Source organism: Podarcis tiliguerta (genome assembly GCF_965153285.1).
Source record: "Podarcis tiliguerta genome assembly, chromosome: 9".
NCBI classification, from domain to species: Eukaryota; Metazoa; Chordata; class Lepidosauria; order Squamata; family Lacertidae; genus Podarcis; species Podarcis tiliguerta.
Window position 1 is genome coordinate 14453627 of NC_139542.1, and position 19698 is coordinate 14473324.

Genomic DNA, 19698 nt, shown 5'->3' on the forward strand with positions numbered 1-19698 from the left:
AGGGAGGGTGGGGTATAAATAAAAAATTATCATCGTCATCATCACCATCACAAATTGGAGCACAGGAGTATTGGAAGCTGACTTATACTGGTCCATCTAGCTCCAGAGTTTCAGGAAGAGGGAATCTCCAGCCCCACCTGGGATTGCCAGGGATTGAACCTGGGACTTTCTGCATCCAAAGTTGCTGTCCTACCACTGAGATGCAGTTCTTCCCCTTACGCTGCTTGCTTGTGTTTTCAATGAATTCAAAAGCAGCTTGAAACGCGACGAGGAGAGCACTACATCTCATAGGCTCACAGAAGTGGAAGGGACCTTGCAAGTCAATGTAGCAACCTTGCCATTGCATCATCCCTGAGAATATATCCACTCAAATCTCTGCAGAAACATCTCCAGCAAAGGAGAACCCATCACCTTTTGAAGCAGTCTGTGTAGCAGCTTTTGCCATTGGGCTCTCTTAATATTTCACTGCAAATATGAACAGAACATATGTGAAAACAATGGTTCTGAATGACAATTAACGACGCTCTTTGTGTTCCTGGATGGAATGATGTCCTGGGGAGGTCGTAGCAGAGGGTGACCGTGCAGTACTGCATTTAACTGCAGAATGTTGTTCTGTGTGAATAGGTCCTCTTGACTTGTGTTGTCATAGTGACTAAGATTAGAAGAAAGAGGGCAAATAATGAAGCAGGTGTGCCTTTCGAAACAGGAGCTGATTTGTCCTTGAGCCTTTGCCAAAGAGATAAAAGGAAGAAAAAGTAGCTACAATGCAATGCAAAATCGGTTGCTAATATAAATACATTGGAGGGAGAGGTGGGCATTCTTCCCTAAGGAATTAGCAAAACAAAGTGCACAAAGGAATACAAGTTGAGTTTGTGATAGGTGATCAGGCCATGGCTGTGGTCCATGCCATGTTCTCGTGTTTCAGATCCTCTAGGCAAAAAGAAACTTCCTAGAAGCTCAGTACAGTGGTACCTCAGGTTACATACGCTCCAGGTTACAGACTTGGCTAACCCAGAAATCGTGCTTCAGGTTAAGAACTTTGCTTCAGGATAAGAACAGAAATCGTGCTCCGGCAGCGCGGCGGCAGCAGGAGGCCCCATTAGCTAAAGTGGTGCTTCAGCTTAATAACAGTTTCAGGTTAAGAACGGACCTCCAGAACAAATTAAGTACTTAACCCGAGGTACCACTGTACTTGCAAAGATGAAATTGCTAGGGAATGCTCTAGGAAAGGGACAAACCTGCTGATGTTCAGTTTCCTTTTTTGTCAAGAATGAGGAACTCTTACATTTTAGTTTTAATTGTTCAAGGACTACTCTTGAAAATTTTACTTCAGCAAAATTCTTTAGGGCAAATTTCTGAAGGGGGGGCAACTGCACCCTAAAATGTTTGGAAAACCCCTTGGGGGGATATGCCCCTCCCCCCCCAAACAACAAGTTCCAATCAAGTCTCAAAGCCGAAATAAAAACTCAAGAGAATTCAACTCTGCCCTTGCCATTCCATCTTTGGTGCTGAGAAATTTTTGCTGTCCTGTGTCCCGTATTGGAGCTGTAAATGCTGACTGATTCACTATGGCCAACGATGCAATTACATTCCTTGGAGGACAAACTACTGCATAGAAATCCTATGATAGAACGCTAAGAGGCAAGTCTACAGGTCTCATCCACAGAAAATGGGGGAGATTTGAATACTCAATCAGGTTTTTGACTCAGTGCCTATGATCTTAATGCACAAGATGGTTCTGTAAATGTTAGCTGCTCACTCTCCTGTTCCTTAAACAACCACATAGCCAAAAAAGTGAGAGAGGAAGAATTCATTCTCAGTCTACAAGAACCACCACAAATGTCTGAATGTTTTTACTGGGCGGTCTCTTTCCTTGAACACCCCTATAGCTCCTATCGTTGTCGTTCACAGGAATTTTTGGGCAGAAGCTGGAAGACACCGTCCGTTACGAGAAAAGATATGGAAATCACCTGGCGCCCATGTTGGTGGAACAGTGTGTGGATTTTATCCGGCTGCGGGGGCTGAAGGAGGAGGGGCTTTTCCGACTGCCTGGCCAGGCTAACCTCGTCAAAGAATTACAGGATGCTTTCGATTGCGGAGAAAAGCCATTGTTTGACAGGTAAGGTGGCGAACAAGCATTTCCCAGGGCAATGTTAACATTGGGGTCCCCAACATAGGATTGGAGACTTGGCCATCTGTTACAATGTCCTGCAACTCAGGAATATTTTTTTTTTATTTTTTTTTTTAATATCTTTATTGTCATTGCCCCCTTCAGGGACAACAAAATATTTTTCCCAGCATAGGGCTCAAACCCCTCACCCTGAGGTTAAGAGTCTCATGCTTTATCAGCTGAGCTATTCTAGTATTTTTGGATGCCCTGGGTTTCAGTCACAGCCCCCTGTTCCTTCTAATATATATTTTTTAAGCTTTCTGCTTTATTATTTGTTTTCGGGTGGTGGCAGCGTTTTGCCTGTTTTGTGAACTGGTTGTTTTGTGCTGCCTGTGACAGTTTCTCACGTTGAAAGCTGACTGCTGAGATTAGAGCCAAGAGTGTTTAGTAAGTCAAGCAATTGATTGGGAAGTCCTGAATTCAAATCCCTCCTTCAACCTGAAGCATTTTCTGCCCTGGACTTCTTGGGGAGGGGAAGGGTGGGGTATAAATTTAATAAAGTAAAATAAAATGAATGAATGAATCTTCCATAATTCAGATGCAACATGTGGCACACAGCAATGAATATATGATTTTGAGCTTCTGTTATATGTACAAAGATCCATCCCATGAAGAATCTGAAGCTCTTTCATCTAACCTTCATTTTCATCCTAGGATAATTTATTAGGTAGACGAACTCAGTGGCAGTCAACATTTCCACGGGTTCCCCCTTTAAGTGCAGTCTGAGCATGGCATGCCTTGGAACCTGATACATCTTGGGCCCTTTACTTTATAAAAAGTTGACTAATGGAGGCAATAGATAGGCAGATTTTTTTCTACCTCTCTCTAGGGATGGTTCACATTATCATTGCTTCCTGAACCAGTATGCCAGTGTTAGGGAATGTTTATGGTTCTGGGGGCCAGATCAGAATTGGCCTTGCAGGCCAAATATGACATCACATGATTGACAGATGGTCTCTTATCGTGGCTTTGCAAGTCTTCCCAAGCTTCCCATTTAAACCAAACATTGCCAAAATGCAGTCATCCTTCAGAATTTGCCCGTCTCCAAAGTTTGCAATTCGATTCTCAGACCAAGCAATGTGTGTGAAAATGCATATATTGGGGCAAAGCGTGCATACTTCTGTGTATATTTAGTGGAAATAACATGCAAAAATGCATTATATTAAAAATGCAAAATTGATTCTGTTGGGGAGCATATTAGGAGAGACTCACACTAAACTTGTGCTAACGTGTTGATGAATTTTCACGAGGATTTTTTTTTTTTTTTTAAGAAAAGGCAATCGTAAATGGATGTGGGAATGTGGAGAACTAAATTTAACATGAGAAAAATGAGAAACGGGAATTGATGGATTTGATGAACCCTTGTCATAATCCACCAGCTGAATGCCAATTTTTTTATTACACATTGCGGGGAGGTCTTGCAACTGAACATAAAACAAGTGCTATTTTCTTCTGACAAATGTCAGAACTGCATAAGCAGTTGCTGGCTACCTTGCCTTCTCATGGATTCTTGTTTGTGTTCTAAGCCATTTGCAGTGTGTTTATTCATTCCACAGGGAGAGGGGTGTGTGTGTGTGTGTGTGTGTGTGAGAGAGAGAGAGAGAGAGAGAGAAGTCCGTTGATATAAGACCCTGCCCTTCAAACTCAAGCTGCCCTTTTTTGCCAGCAAGCACATTTTGCCTCTGCAATTTACTGAGGAGAGTCCGTGCTGTGAGGGATGGTGCCTCTGAGCTCCTGTGTTTGTGTAGCTTAAAGCGCATTTCTGCTGGCCTCAGCAACTGCGTTTCCTGCAGCTCGGTGAAGGCAGTCTGGCAAGATGGGCCCCTGCAGAATAGCCGTAGCCTGCAAAATGGCCTTGGAGGGACTTGGGTTTCCAGCCTATTTCTCACTCGCTGCCTTGAAGGCGCGACATGTTTAATTGGGACGGAGCTAACCCGGGTGTCCAAATAAGGCACAGCATGGGAAGATCAAAATTAAAACAGTGCTGCTCATTGCGAGTACTAATGGGGTTTCACGACCCTCCAGTTCCTAGAAAACATTGGGGGAAGGCTGTAGCTCAGCATCAGAGCCTGTGCTTTGGGCTCTGGGGGCCACAGGCTCAATCCTTGTCACCTCCATGGAGGGCTAGAACAGACCCCTGTCTAGATCCCTGGAGACCCACTGCCAGGTAGTGTTAGGTTGTGGGTGAACATATCAGACGACACAGCGATTTTCCAAACAGTTCTTGTTTATTCACAGGTCAGAACAGAACTGAACTGAAGGGTTTAGCCAGCCTGCTTATATAGAGCTCCAGTACAACATAACTGTAGCAACTTTCTGTAACTATCCAATCACTGAACGTCACTTTCGATTCCTTATTTGCATATGTGGACCTGAACTATCTACAGTATTCTTCTGCTGGCCCAGGGTGAGAACTTCAGTACATAACAGGTAGCACAGACCACAAGTGGGGAACATGTGGCCCACTGGATATTTGTTTTGAACTCCACTCAGGCCCAGCCATGTCAGGCAGGGTGTGAGTTGTAATCCAATAAGATTTGAAGAGTCACAGGTTCCCCATTCCTGACATAGATAATATTTCGCTGGATGGGTCAGTGTTTGGGTATAATGCCATTTCCTGAGCTTTCTGCAATTGAAAGTCAATGTGAGTAGACTACATAATGGTGTGCAAAATTTAAATTCAGGCTGTGTCTGCATGCCATGATAGCAGTGTTTTACTGTGGCGTGCATTCGTTTTTCTGCGCGTTTGCTCAGTGGGACATCTCTCAGGCAAATAGCAACGGCATGTTACTTATCTGATGGGCTGAGCCTCCCTATAGACTTTTGGAAACTTACAACATTTTAAAAACGATTCTGTTCCTTGTTTTGTAGCACTCAGCACCACTGCTGTTGAAGGAACTTAACTCCCATATACATTCTCTCCCTTTCTATTTCCCCAAAGACTGTTTCCCCCACCAAGTTACATAAATACGTGAAATGTTCAGTGAAAGCTATAGCAGAAGAAATGCATACAAACAGAGCTAAGTGACACTTGTCACAACTTTCATGAATGCTATCAGTGGTGCCAAAAAAGATTCTTCCCCTTCTGTGTCATTTTTCAGTACTCCGTGGAAAAGGTTTGCTTATTCAAACATGGCCCTCACTCTTAGTTGCCTTCACTTGCCGTCAGTGATATCCTAATCTGATTGGCTACATATGTTGAGACATTCACTTTGTAATTCCTGATTGGAGGAAGAAACACAGCCAGAGAAAACAGTGATATAACCAGGACTGGAAAAGCTGGATATTTGTACATCTCTTTGGAAATGAAAACGTGTTTCCTGCTGAAATTTATAATTTCTGCTCCCAAATTGAAAATAGAATCATAGAATAGAATCATAGAGTTGGAAGAGACCACAAGGGTCATCGAGTCCAACCCCCTGCCAAGCAGGAAACACCATCAGAGCACTCCTGACATATGGTTGTCAAGCCTCTGCTTAAAGACCTCCAAAGAAGGAGACTCCACCACACTCCTTGGCAGCAAATTCCACTGTCGAACAGCTCTTACTGTCAGGAAGTTCTTCCTAATGTTTAGGTGGAATCTTCTTTCTTGTAGTTTGTATCCATTGCTCCGTGTCCGCTTCTCTGGAGCAGCAGAAAACAACCTTTCTCCCTCCTCTATGTGACATCCTTTTATATATTTGAACATGGCTATCATATCACCCCTTAACCTCCTCTTCTCCAGGCTAAACATGCCCAGCTCCCTTAGCCGATCCTCATAAGGCATTGTTTCCAGGCCTTTGACCATTTTGGTTGCCCTCCTCTGTACACGTTCTAGTTTGTCAGTGTCCTTCTTGAACTGTGGTGCCCAGAACTGGACACAGTACTCCAGGTGAGGTCTGACCAGAGCAGAATACAGTGGCACTATAACTTCCCTTGATCTAGATGCTATACTCCTATTGATGCAGCCCAGAATTGCATTGGCTTTTTTAGCTGCCGCGTCACACTGTTGGCTCATGTTAAGTTTGTGGTCAACCAAGACTCCTAGATCCTTTTCACATGTACTGCTCTCAAGCCAGGTGTCACCCATCTTGTATTTGTGCCTCTCATTTTTTTTGCCCAAGTGCAATACTTTACATTTCTCCCTGTTAAAATTCATCTTGTTTGTTTTGGCCCAGTTCTCTAATCTGTCAAGGTCGTTTTGAAGTGTGATCCTGTCTTCTGGGGTGTTAGCCACCCCTCCCAGTTTGGTGTCATCTGCAAATTTGATCAGGATGCCCTTGAGTCCATCATCCAAGTCGTTGATAAAGATGTTGAATAAGACCGGGCCCAAGACAGAACCCTGTGGCACCCCACTAGTCACTCTTCTCCAGGATGAAGAGGAACCATTGATGAGCACCCTTTGGGTCCGGTCAGTCAGCCAGTTACAAATCCACTGAGTGGTAGCATAGTCAAGACCGCATTTTACCAGCTTCTTTACAAGAATATCATGGGGCACCTTGTCAAATGCCTTGCTGAAATCAAGGTAGACTACATCCACTGCGTTCCCTTCATCTACCAGGCTTGTAATTCTGTCAAAAAATGAGATCAGGTTAGTCTGACATGATTTATTTTTCAGAAATCCATGCTGACTATTGGTGATCACAGCATTCCTTTCTAGGTGCTCACAGATTGTTTGCTTAATGATCTGCTCCAGAATCTTCCCTGGTATTGATGTTAGACTGACTGGGCGGTAATTATTTGGGTCCTCTCTTTTCCCCTTTTTGAAAATAGGGACAACATTTGCCCTCCTCCAGTCTGCCGGGACTTCGCCTGTTCTCCAGGAATTCTCAAAGATGACTGCCAGTGGTTCTGAGATCACATCTGCCAGTTCTTTTAATACTCTTGGATGCAGTTCATCTGGCCCTGGAGACTTGAATACATCTAAACTAGCCAAGTATTCTTGTACTATCTCCTTAGTTATTCTGGGCTGTGTTTCCTCTGCTGAATCATTTCCTCCAAATTCTTCAGGTCGGGCATTGTTTTCTTTATCGGAGAAGACTGAGGCAAAGAAGGCATTGAGGAGTTCAGCCCTTTCTGTGTCCCCTGTTTGCATTTCACCATCTTCTCCTCTGAGTGACCCCACTGTTTCTTTGTTCTTCCTTTTGCTACGAACATACCCATAGAAGCCTTTTTTGTTGCTTTTAACCTCTCTAGCAAGCCTGAGTTCATTCTGTGCTTTAGCTTTTCTGACTTTGTGTCTACACGTGCTGGCTATTTGTTTGAATTCCTCTTTGGTGGTTTCCCCCCTTTTCCATTTTTTGTACACATCCTTTTTTAATCTTAACTCAGTTAAAAGTTCTTTAGATAGCCACCCTGGCTTCTTTAGGCACCTTCCATGTTTCCGTCTCATTGGTATTGCCTGAAGTTGTGCTTTTACTATCTCCCTCTTAACAAACTCCCAGCCATCATGAACTCCCTTTCCTTTTAGTATTACTGTCCATGGGATCTCACCCAGCACTTCCCTAAGTTTTATGAAGTCGGCTTTCTTAAAGTCAAGAAATTGAGTCCTAGTATGCTTGGCTGCTCCTTTCCGTTGTATAGTAAACTTCAGAAGAGCATGATCACTTGCGCCTAATGATCCTTCCACTTCTACCCCATTAACCAGGTCATCGACATTGGTTAGGACCAGATCTAAAATGGCTGTTCCTCTTGTTGCTTCTCCCACTTTCTGGACAATGAAGTTGTCTGCAAGGCCAGTGAGGAATCTGTTTGACCTTATGCTCTTGGCTGAGTTTGACATCCAACAAATATCTGGGTAATTGAAGTCCCCCATTACTACTATCTCCCTTCCTTTTGCATGCTTGGCCATCTGTTCCAGGAAGGCATCATCTATGTCCTCCGTTTGGCTTGGGGATCTGTAGTAAACTCCCACAATGAGGTCACTATTATTCTTCTCTCCCTTAATTTTGACCCAAATGCTCTCACTTTGGCTTTGAGGTTCTAAATCTTGGATCTCTTCACAGGTATACACATCCCTGACATATAACGCCACTCCTCCTCCTTTCTTGTCTGGTCTGTTTCTCTGAAATAGATTGTATCCCTCCATTTTTACATTCCAATCGTGGGACTTATCCCACCAGGTTTCAGTGATGCCTATTATGTCATATTTAGTTTGCTGTACCAAGAGCTCAAGCTCATCTTGTTTATTTCCCATGCTTTGTGCATTAGTGTACAGACATTGAAGTCCATTAGTCATTCCCCCGTGTCTCTTATTTAAGGATTTTTTCCTCCCACCACTAGGTCTGCTTGCTGTTTGCTCCATTTGGTCTATGACATTTGGATGATCATCTTCATCAATTAATAGACTCCTACCTTCAGGAGCACTGTCTCCCTCCCCCACATTAGTCAGTTTAAAGCCCTCCTGATGAGGTTTCTTAGTTTTTTGGCAAAAACATTCCTCCCAACCGTTGTGAGGTGCAGCCCATCGCTTGCCAGAAGTCCATCCTCAAGAAACTGCAGTCCGTGATCTAAGAATCCAAACCGTTCCTGTTTACACCATTTGCGAAGCCAGCTGTTTACTTCCACTATTTTCCTCTCTCTCCCTGGGCCACGTCGTTCAACTGGGAGGACAGATGAGATGACGATTTGTGCATTTAATTGCTTCAATTTCCTGCCCAGAGCCTCGAAGTCTCTTTTGATCTTCTGGAGGCTATTGCTTGCAGTGTCATTGGTTCCCACATGAACCAAGAGGAAGGGGTATTTGTCAGTGGGTTTTATGATTCCTTGCAGTCGTTCAGTTACATCTTGGATCTTAGCCCCGGGGAGACAGCACACTTCCCGAGACATCTTGTCAGGCCCACAGATCACTGCTTCTGTTCCCCTCAGTAAGGAATCCCCTATCACCACTACACACCTTCTCTTAGGTTTGGTCAGGGTTCTTCCGTGAGCGGTCCGTTCCAAGGTCGCCTGCACATTCCCTGAGGACTGACTTTGCTGCTCATCTTCATATACGTGATCGACTGTAATGAGGGAGAGATCCTCAAATGGAGTCTGCTCTTCGTCTTCCATGCTAGGGGAGAGGACCTCAAAGCGATTGTGTATTTCTAGACAATCAGAGCGAACCCTGGGCCTCCTACTTCTTTGAGTCACGTTTCTCCACATATCGGGCTCCTGTGTTGGTGAACTAGCCTCCTTCTCAGGGGAGTCCCCTGTCTCCTCCTTGGTGGAGACGGTGTGCTCTGTTGCTTCCAAGAAGAGCTCCAGCTCTCTAATTCTTTGGAGCGTAGCTACACGTTCCTCCAGTTGCTGGACTTTGTCTTTTAGGAGGGCAATCAACATGCAATTGCTGCACGTAAAGCTGCCTGCAACCTTTGGCAAGATGGCAAACATTGCGCAGGAACCGCAGGCGACTGCAGCTGTTCCCTCCCCCTCCATCTTGAGAATGTGTCGTTGGGCTTGAGACTAGCTCCCCTAAATCTGAAAGATGGTTCAAACTGCGCGCGCCGATAGGCGCGCGCTGCTGCCCTGCAAACACTGATAAGCTCCTCCCACAGCTAATAGTAAATGTTTGGTTTGGTTATTTCAGCTACTTCAAACACAGCTCAAATACAACGTTAATCTATATCTGTCTGTCTGTCTGTCTGTCTGTCTGTCTACCTACTTACCTACCTACCTACAGTGGTACCTCAGGTTAAGAACTTAATTCTTTTAGGAGGTCCATTCTAAACCTGAAACTGTTCTTAACCTGAGGTACCACTTTAGCTAATGGGGCTTCCCGCCGCCACTGTGTGATTTCTGTTCTCATTCTGAAGCAAAGTTCTAAACCAGAGGTACTATTTGTAGAGTCTGTAACCTGAAGTGGTAACCCAAGGTACCACTCTATCTATCTATCATCTATCTATCTATCATCTACCCATCTACCCATCCATCCATCCATCCATCCATCCAAAAAGCACCTCGGGCTTTCTCCCATCCTCTTCTTATTCTTGCAGCAACCTCATGAGGTACGTTAGGCTAAAAGATGGTATCTGACTCAGGGGCACTGAGCTGATCTTCATAGCTGAGCAGGGATTTAAACCCTTATTTGAACTGAAAGAAATGATCTTGTAGTGCTGCGGTGTGCCAGTGAGAAAGCATTTGTAATCCACGTATAATAGAACTTCAATACAAGCTACAAGAGGCCAGCAGAGAGGCAATATGTAAACTTGGCTTTTGGTAGGACTTCAGGAAAAACGAATGTTACTTCTGGGAAGGCAAGCAGACGCCAACAATGCTTCTTCGATTTGCATGCACAAAAACACGCAAAGTACCGAAGTATGAAGACTGAGCACTGGGAAATCAAATGGGTAGAGGTCCCAGAATGTTCTTCCTTTATTAGGTTGGCCAAACTGCAACAATTGTTAACAGAACAAGGTTTTGCTGTATGCTCAGTGGGAAATTGCATACATGGTGGTGAGCTGTTTGAGAAGATGACATTTGTTTATCTTCAGATTCCCCCATCCCTGACCACAAATACACATTAAGAAAACAAAGCATTGGGTTCCATTAGTTGAACAATAAAAGGAAAAGGGGAGTTGAATTTTAGAGCAACATTACATGCTTGCTGCAAAATTGATTTAAAGCAATCTGTTCATTTATTGTGCTTTTACGGGGGGCATTTATATATATATATATATATATATATATATATATATATATATATACAGTAAATGTTATAGCTTTTTAATTGGAATTTGAAGAAGGTATAGGAGTATGCTCAAGCAAGCACTCATCATTTTGGAATTTTCTACTTTTGAATTAAATAGCCATGACTTGTGTGTGTTTTGTGTGTGTGTGTGTGTGTGTGTGTTTTTGTGTGTGTGTGTCTGTGTGTAGATATCTTAGAGATATATATTCTGAAGATATATGTACACCATATGAATAGGGGTTCTTTAAGAGGATGTGATAGCATTAATCCACAAACCCAATTTATCTGGAGCATTTATCCGGAGCATTTATCCGATTGACAATAATGAAATTACGTTGGAAAGTCATTGTGGTCCTTTGGCTGTGATCTCAACCGGATCTTTGGATGTGCATGCACAATGATATATATTTTTTCGTATTCTCTAACAGTGTTACTTAGGCACAGCCCCTAGTTTCAAAAATGGCCAGTCAGACAACTAGACATGCCGCCAAAGCCCATATTTCCTGGCTCCAATGATTAGAGTCTGGAGCTTGTAATGCACACCTCAAATTGGCATTGGGTGAGTAGGAAAGGAGGAGGAGTTGATGAGAAGGTAGTGGCAATTTGCTCTCCATATCTGGTAATTCTTTTTTTTTGGGGGGGGGGGAGAAGTTCAGGAAACGCTTGGATAAAAAAATTGCTTTTTCCAATGATGCTTTGAGAGTGTAACACTACAGGTTGTGAGGGGAGTGAGTTCTGGGCTCTATGGCCATGCACAAAGACTAGGGTGCCATAGAGTATGCTCTCCTAAGCAACATCTGTAATGGTGAGGAGGAAACATTGTTCCTATAAGTCTGATGAAAACACCAATAACAATACAGTAAAACCCAGAGGAGACGTTTTTCCTTAGAACGTGCGAAACCCTGTGAGAAATTGGGTGGCTTGCTGTTGTTTAGTCGTTTAGTCGTGTCCGACTCTTCGTGACCCCATGGACCAGAACACGCCAGGCACTCCTGTCTTCCACTGCCTCCCGCAGTTTGGTCAAACTCATGCTGGTAGCTTCGAGAACACTGTCCAACCATCTCGTCCTCTGTTGTCCCCTTCTCCCTGTGCCCTCCATCTTCCCCAACATCAGGGTCTTTTCCAGGGAGTCTTCTCTTCTCATGAGGTGGCCAAAGTATTCGAGCCTCAGCTTCAGGATCTGTCCTTCCAGTGAGCACTCAGGGCTGATTTCCTTCAGAATGGATAGGTTTGATCTTCTTGCAGTCCATGGGACTCTCAAGAGTCTCCTCCAGCACCATAATTCAAAAGCATCAATTCTTCAGCGATCAGCCTTCTTTATGGTCCAGCTCTCACTTCCATACATCACTACTGGGAAAACCATGGCTTTAACAATATGGACCTTTGTCGGCAAGGTGATGCCTCTGCTTTTTAAGATGCTGTCTATGTAGGTGGCTATTTCATGTAAATGAGCAGGATTTAACTGTGGCAATATAAAGGAGCAATGCAGTAGAGTGGAGGACCTGTGGACTTCAGACTGAATGCTTTCTCTCCAGGCCTCCCTGGCCAACACACACCCCTTCTCCCCAGGCCACGTCTCTCACGAATCTTACTCCATGCCCTTCTCAAGTGTCTCTGCCTGGCTGCAATGTGTCTTAGGGCCATATTCATGTCTCCTGGACAGAGAGATGGGTGCAGGTGGTACTGGTGGTAGAAACCGCTTAAGTTTGGTGTGGCTCTAGCCCTGCCCACTTTGGGGTCTGACTGCCCTCCCAACCACCACCACTAGCATGGGGAATCCTGGAAGGTTGCCTATTACAGAATGTCTTGGTCTGAAAAAGTCTCCCTGACCCTAGATTAACAGAAGAGCATGGTGCCTGAAAATATTTTAGGAACAATAATGCTTAGGGAACTCATTGCTCCAAGGGTAGCACATGGGTAGGCAAACTAAGGCCCGGGGGCCAGATCCAGCCCAATTGCCTTCTAAATCTGGCCCACGGACGGTCTGGGAATCAGTGTGTTTTGACATGAGTAGAATGTGTCCTTTTATTTAAAAGAAGAAGAAGAGGAGTTTGGATTTGATATCCCGCCTTTCACTCCCTTTAAGAGTCTCAAAGCGGCTAACATTCTCCTTTCCCTTCCTCCCCCACAACAAACACTCTGTGAGGTGAGTGGGGCTGAGAGACTTCAAGGAAGTGTGACTGGCCCAAGGTGACCCAGCAGCTGCATGTGGAGGAGCGGAGACGCGAACCCGGTTCCCCAGATTACAAGACTACCGCTCTCAACCACTACACCACACCGCATTTCTGGGCTATTTGTGGGGCGTAGGAATTCGTTCTTCTTCTTTTTTCCAAAATACAGTGGTACCTTGGGTTAAAAACTTGGTTCCGGAGGTCCATTCTTAACCTGAAAGAGTTCTTAACCTGAGGTACCACTTTAGCTAATGGGGTCTTCCACTGCAGCCATGCCGCCAGAGCACAATTTCTGTTCTCATCCTGAAGCAAAGTTCTTAACTTGAGGTACTATTTCTGGGTTAGCGGAGTCTGTAACCTGAAGCGTCTGTAACCTGAAGCGTATGTAACCTGAGGTACCACTGTATAGTCCGGCCCCCCACAAGGTCTGAGGGACAGTGGACCTGCCCCCTGCTGAAAAAGTTTGCTGACCCCTGGCCTAGCGTGATCAACTGGCCATACTGGTTTCAAGCTACTAACTTAGTAACACTGGATCAATATCCCCTCTCAAGTCCCCCCCCCCAAATATTTTCCCTGAAAAGGGGGGGGGTTGCTGTTTTTGTGGGGGAAGAAATTTTCGGGAGATTGTTGTTGTTTACCACCCCTGCCAGGAAGTGCAGCCAGCAGGAAGCTATGGAGGGAGTGTTGTGCTGCTTCCTGGAAGCCACACTTCCTGGAACGCCTTGGAGAGGTGCCAGAACATAGTGTTGCTTCTAAGGCATTCTAGGAAAGGTGCTTGGCAGGCTACTGAGGAGAGTCTCTTGCCCTGCTCTAAATGATGTAGGCTGCTTTCTTGTCTTTTTTAAGTTGAGAAAACCATTGGCCTTCTTGTAATTTTAATGCTTCTTGGGAGAAAAGCAATGACAAACCTAGACAGCATCTTAAACGGCAGAGACATCACAAAGGTCCATATAGTAAAAGCTATGGTTTTCCCAGTAGTGATGTATGGAAGTGAGAGCTGGACCATAAAGAAGGCTGATCACCGAAGAATTTGTGCTTTTGAATTATGGTGCTGGAGGAGACTCTTGAGAGTCCCATGGACTGCAAGAAGATCAAACCTCTCCATTTTGAAGGAAATCAGCCCTGGAAGGACAGATCCTGAAGCTGAGGCTCCAATACTGTGGCCACTTCATGAGAAGAGAAGACTCCGTGGAAAAGACCCTGATGTTGGGAAAGATTGAGGGCACAAGGAGAACGGGACGACAGAGGACAAGATGGCTGGACAGTGTTCTCAAAGCTACCAGCATGAGTTTGACCAAACTGTGGGAGGCAGTGGAAGACAGGAGTGCCTGACGTGCTCTGGTCCATGGGGTCACGAAAAGCCGAACACGACTAAACGACTAAACAACAACAAAGCAGCAGAAAGTGTTAGAGACCTTTCTTTATCCCCCTCCACAATATTTCAGGAGGGTTTCATTTCATCACCCAATGAATGGTCGCAGAAGAAAAGAGAATTCCAGAATTTCCAGCGCAGCTCTTAACTTCTCACCATTGAAAGGACCTTGGACAATAGCTGCCTGCTGTCCAAGGCCTGTCCCAGCCACCTTTCTATTGTTCTTCCTAGCAAGCATCTTTCCTGCGGAGGTTGAATTGTGCCCTGTACTTGCTAAATCAGGCACAACACAGAAAGGCTGACATGCAGGGCAAGCTGCCTGCTTAAGATACTCCCATTCTCAGCTTGGTTAATGGTTTCCGCCTTAGAGTTAATTACACAGCGGCTGGCACCTGTTTAGCAGTGCTATCCATCACAGAGTCTCGAAGCAATGCGCAGGCATTAATAAATAAAGCTGCTCAATTTTTGTGTGAGGAAGTATCATCATCTCTTTTTCCACAGAAGGGACACCCAGCCATCAATAAGGAAGTGGTGGTATGACAAGTTGCAAGAAGTAATCGCTCGACTTTATTCTGCACTAATCTGGCTTCATTTGGAGTGTTGTGTCCAGAATGCAACGCCTTGCTTTAAGAAGCATAGCTTTGAAAAGAGTTCAGAGAAACGCAATGGCCAGGAACATGAAAAGCAAGTTCTATGAAGAAAGGCTGAAGGAACTGGGAATGTCTATCTTAGAGAGGAGTGAGGGGGAACACAGGGAAAATAATGATTTCGCTGAGGTATACTGAAGAAAAACAGCATATGATATATGGAGAAAATGGGGAAAATGAACTCTTCCTTAAGTTAGGCCTCTGCAGGGTGGAAACTCCTTCAGAACTATTCTTCCTCCCAACTCCTCCAATGGTCAAATCTTACCCATCTAACTGCTGACTGATGAGGCTCCATCAGAGTCTCCTGTCATTGAGACCAATAGCAGAATTAACCCCTTAAGTCACACACCAAATGAACCCCATTGTAGGACTTCCAACACTCTGCTCAATGGAGATCTTAAAGGTTGTACTAGTGGCCTTCAAGGCCCCTTCCCGTTTTACAATTCTATAACATGACTATTCCAAGCTGACTTGATAGATGCTAACAATCACCATTGATTGGAATATAATTATAGCAATGCTATCTAATTATTTACATAGCGTCCGGGGATATTCTGAACACTTCATATACAATCTCATTATTCCTTAAAACAGCTCCGTAAGGTAGGTTGGTATTATTATATCCCCATCTTGCAGATGATATAGACTTGTGCCACCTTGAGTGGTCTTGTCAAGGTGTGAACTGGGTATTTTCTGAACCCTAGATAGTCTGTTACAATGGAATGACAATGTGCAATGAATGTATGATTACTTACAGGCCAGGTCTATGGGGGAACATACTTGTACCCACAACCCCAAGGACAAAAGACTGAATCCCTTTTAGAACCATAGAATCATAGAATCATAGAGTTGGAAGAGACCACAAGGGCCATCGAGTCCAACCCCCTGCCAAGCAGGAAACGCCATCAGAGCACTCCCGACATATGGTTGTCAAGCAGGAAACACCATCAGAGCACTCTGATTTTATTCTAGCTGATTTTTTATTATTATCTTGCCTTCTTCCAAGCAGCTCAGGGCAGTGTACATGCCCTCCCCTTTTAAATTCACAACATTCCTGTAAGGTGGTTTAGGCTGAGAGGCAACAGTGAGTTGCCCAAGGTCATACATTTGACTTTGTGGCTGAGTGCAGAATTGAAAATGTGCCTCCCCAATTGAAGGCAATGCTGTAACCACTATACCACATTATATTTCCCCAGGAACATACCCTTGAGTACATAATGAATAACATCCATATTTTTGACAGTCGTTCAACCCAAATTACCCCAATATTTCATTATACTCCAAAGTCAGGAGTTCGTTGCTTTTAGCTCCATTGCAATTTTGTTTGGACAGACTTGAAATTATACATTTGACTCTGACTATATTTTAGGAACGAGCCATCTTTTTTGACCTCTGCTTATGCAAACAGGCCTTCAATTATATAGACAAACAAGAAATTAAATGGGAAATGGAAATCTTTTAAAGGAATTTTTTAATGAAAGAAATTGAATTGGATTTCTCACCCCACCCCCCGCAACACACACTTTTTTTAAAAAAAGTAAATTATCTTTCTCATCATTTGTTCGCATTTCCATTGTTGTATGATTATGAAGATCTGTTAGAGGAGGAAAATATTTGAAATGTCACAGAGATGGGTATTAATATTTATGTGGGAACATTTTCCTGGGCAATTTCCATAGGTAAACAAAGTCTAGGTATCGGAGGAATTTAAAAGTGGGTCAGCTGAGGTAGTATATGCATAACTGAGATGGTATAATGATATTGTGTATCACATAAACATCATTGAGTGTGATCTTATGCATTGTTGTCTAAAGGGAACTGACTGCTGTTAATGTTATTTATGCTGTCTGGGAAATAGTTATGTGATTTAGATTTCTAAGAGTTGGCCATGGACTTTGGAATTCATTTGTTAAGACCCCCTTTATCACATAGTTGCATAAGTTTAGGCCCCCTACAGGGCCGGATTTAGGTTTGATGAGGCCCTCAGCTACTGAAGGCAATGGGGTCCTTTATATGTCCAGCTGTCCTTTGTCAACAACAAATTGTCACTGTTTTTTGTGTTGAATATATGCTATATGGTAATTTATGGACCTAATAGGTATCTAAAGCCATTTGCACATGTTGCACTGCAACAAGTCCATGCAAAATGCAGGCACTCTATATATAGAAATGAGCAAACCAGTGATATTTTAGAGAGCAGGCTAGCAGGTGGGGGCCATTACTTACATCATAGGAGCCTACACAACACAAAACACTGTTGCTGTGTGTAGATTTTATTTTATTTGTTTTTCATCTTATATTTTGGAAATGTACATCCAGGAGTTTTTTTCCTTTAAATTTTTGGGTGGCCTCCAAGAGAGTGGGGCCCTAGGCTATAGCTTGTTTAGCTTATATGTAAATCCGGCACTGGCCCCCTATGACATCAGAGCAACTACACCAATGGGAGCAGCAGTGTGACATCGCTGTCTGAAATGTCTCGCTGTGATGTCAGAGTCGATGTGGCAGCTGTATTAGTAGAAACAGGGCAAGGAAAGGAGTAAACAGGCAGGAAGACTGCAAGAGTCAGAAGGGGAGTGGAATGCCAGCCATATGCTGTGCTTTAAAAACAAAGCAAAAAAACACCATCCACAATTTATTCAGCACATTATATCCCAGGCTTCCACAACATTTCTCAGGCTGGGGTATATGACAGGTCTTTTGATTGAGCTGAGAGTTGGTGACTGGCCCAGGACTTAAATAAGGATATATTGTGCTCCTAGCACCAGATCTGGGCTAGTTCAAGCATACTGCTATTTCTTAGAAAAAAACAATTTTTTATTTAGAAAAACTTTTCCCCTCCTGGTTGCCTGGAAATATCCTCGGAGACCAATGGGGGATGATGACAGATATAGGGAATGCATATCAAGCACACCTGGGAACTGGGGAGACTGTAATTTTGGCAAAGAGATTAATAAAACACAAGACAAGCAGAACACATGGTCACCAGAGGGCTGGGGCAGAATCTCGCTCCCATCATGTCGAAATGCAATGGTTTTATATAGCCCTCAGCTGGAGGTATTCATTTGTCACTGTTCCTCGCTGAGCACTGTGCTCCGAATCATGCACACAGGTCAGTGGGGAAGTTGCTCCTTCAACAGCAAAAAGATCATTTCCCTTTGTGGAAAACAGCAAGCCATATTATGCTCATCAATACTGTTCAAGGGGTAGATTCCAAACCCTTTGATGTTGCACAGATAACATTGACTTCAAAGATACAAGTCATTTCACAGCCATCATTTCTAGCTGAACTCTTGCGACCCGTTGGTTGGGCACAAAGTGGTTAGGTGCTTTCATTTCATTTCATATACTTCTGCAGCGTTCTTCAACCCTGAAGAGAAGATTTGTTTGGCTCACGTAGGCCCTTGCCCTACTGGCACATACAGGAGTTCATCCTGAGACAGCCATCCTTTGATATAACTCTGCTGTTCTTTGGCCTAATCTGTGCAGAGTAAGCCACATAGAGCAGTCACTGGAACAATTTCTGTGCTTATATAGCAGCCATCATTGTATATAATTACCAATGATCCCAAGTTGGAAGGGACCCCAAGGGTCATCCAGTCCAAAGCCCTGAAATTCAGGAATCACAACTAAAGAATCCCCGACAGATGGTCGTTCAGCCTCTGTTTAAAAACCTCGAAGAAGAATCCACCGCTTTCTGCGGTAGCCCGTTCCACTGATGCACAGCTCTTACCACCGGAAAGCTTTTCCTAATATCTGGTTGCAATCTCCTTCCTTGTCATTTGGATCCATTCGTTCAGGTCTGGAGCAGCGGAAAACAAGATTGCTCCATCTTCCATGTGACAGTCCTTCAGATATTTGAAGGTGGCTAGCCTATCACCTCTCGAGTCTTTTCCAAACTAAACATAATCAACTCCCTCAGTTGTTCCTCATAACACTTGGTTTCCAGACCCTTGATCATCTTGGTTACACTCCTGTATACATATTCCATCTTGTCAATCTCCTTCTTAAACTGTGGTGCCCAGAACTGGAAACAGTACTCCAGGTGTGGTCTGGCCAACGCAGAATAGAGTGGTACTATAGTGCCTGGCATGCTCTGGTCCATGGGGTCACGAAGAGTTGGACACGACAAAACGATTCAACAACAACAACCAATAGTGCTATTACTTCCCTTGATCTGGCCGCTATACTTCTGTGAATGCAACCAAGAATACCATCAGCAAAAAAAAATTTGCTGCTGCATCACATTGTTGACTCACATTAAGCTTGTAGTCTACTAAGACCCTAAGATCCTAAGCTATTGTTGGGTTCATTATAAAATGTGTTCCCCTTTCCAAAAGCACAGTGAACCAGGATACTAGATAGCCCATTCTGAGTGAATCATTTACCACTACAGGTATACTAACAGGTGCATCCAACTAATTCTCAATCAAAGTATCCCCCACTGAAATTAATGGGCCTGTGTTGGCCATTAGTACAGTTGCCATATGTCCTGAATTTCCTGGACATATCCAGAATACTGCTGTCTCTAGCAGTGTCCTGGCGGAAATCAATGAAATCTGGACATATGGCAGCTCAGCAACTTCTCTGTCCAGATTTTCACTGTTTGAAATACAGCAGTCCTAGTTGGCTACAGCACTTCCACTGCAGGTGAATGTTTCAGGAAAAGACCCCCTGCAAGTGATTGGGTCAGG

At 44.0% G+C, this 19698-nt stretch overlaps 1 protein-coding gene across 6 annotated transcripts in view; it reads left to right on the plus strand.

Moving 5' to 3' along the window:
• The window catches only part of ARHGAP24 (Rho GTPase activating protein 24), a 368221-nt gene that overhangs the window by 329404 nt on the left and 19119 nt on the right, over positions 1-19698 (plus strand). For all 6 annotated transcript variants that reach the window (XM_083398349.1, XM_083398350.1, XM_083398351.1 and 3 more), the window contains one exon: positions 1912-2119. In XM_083398349.1, the coding sequence (XP_083254475.1) occupies positions 1912-2119 (208 nt within the window). The remainder of the gene's footprint in view (positions 1-1911; positions 2120-19698) is intronic.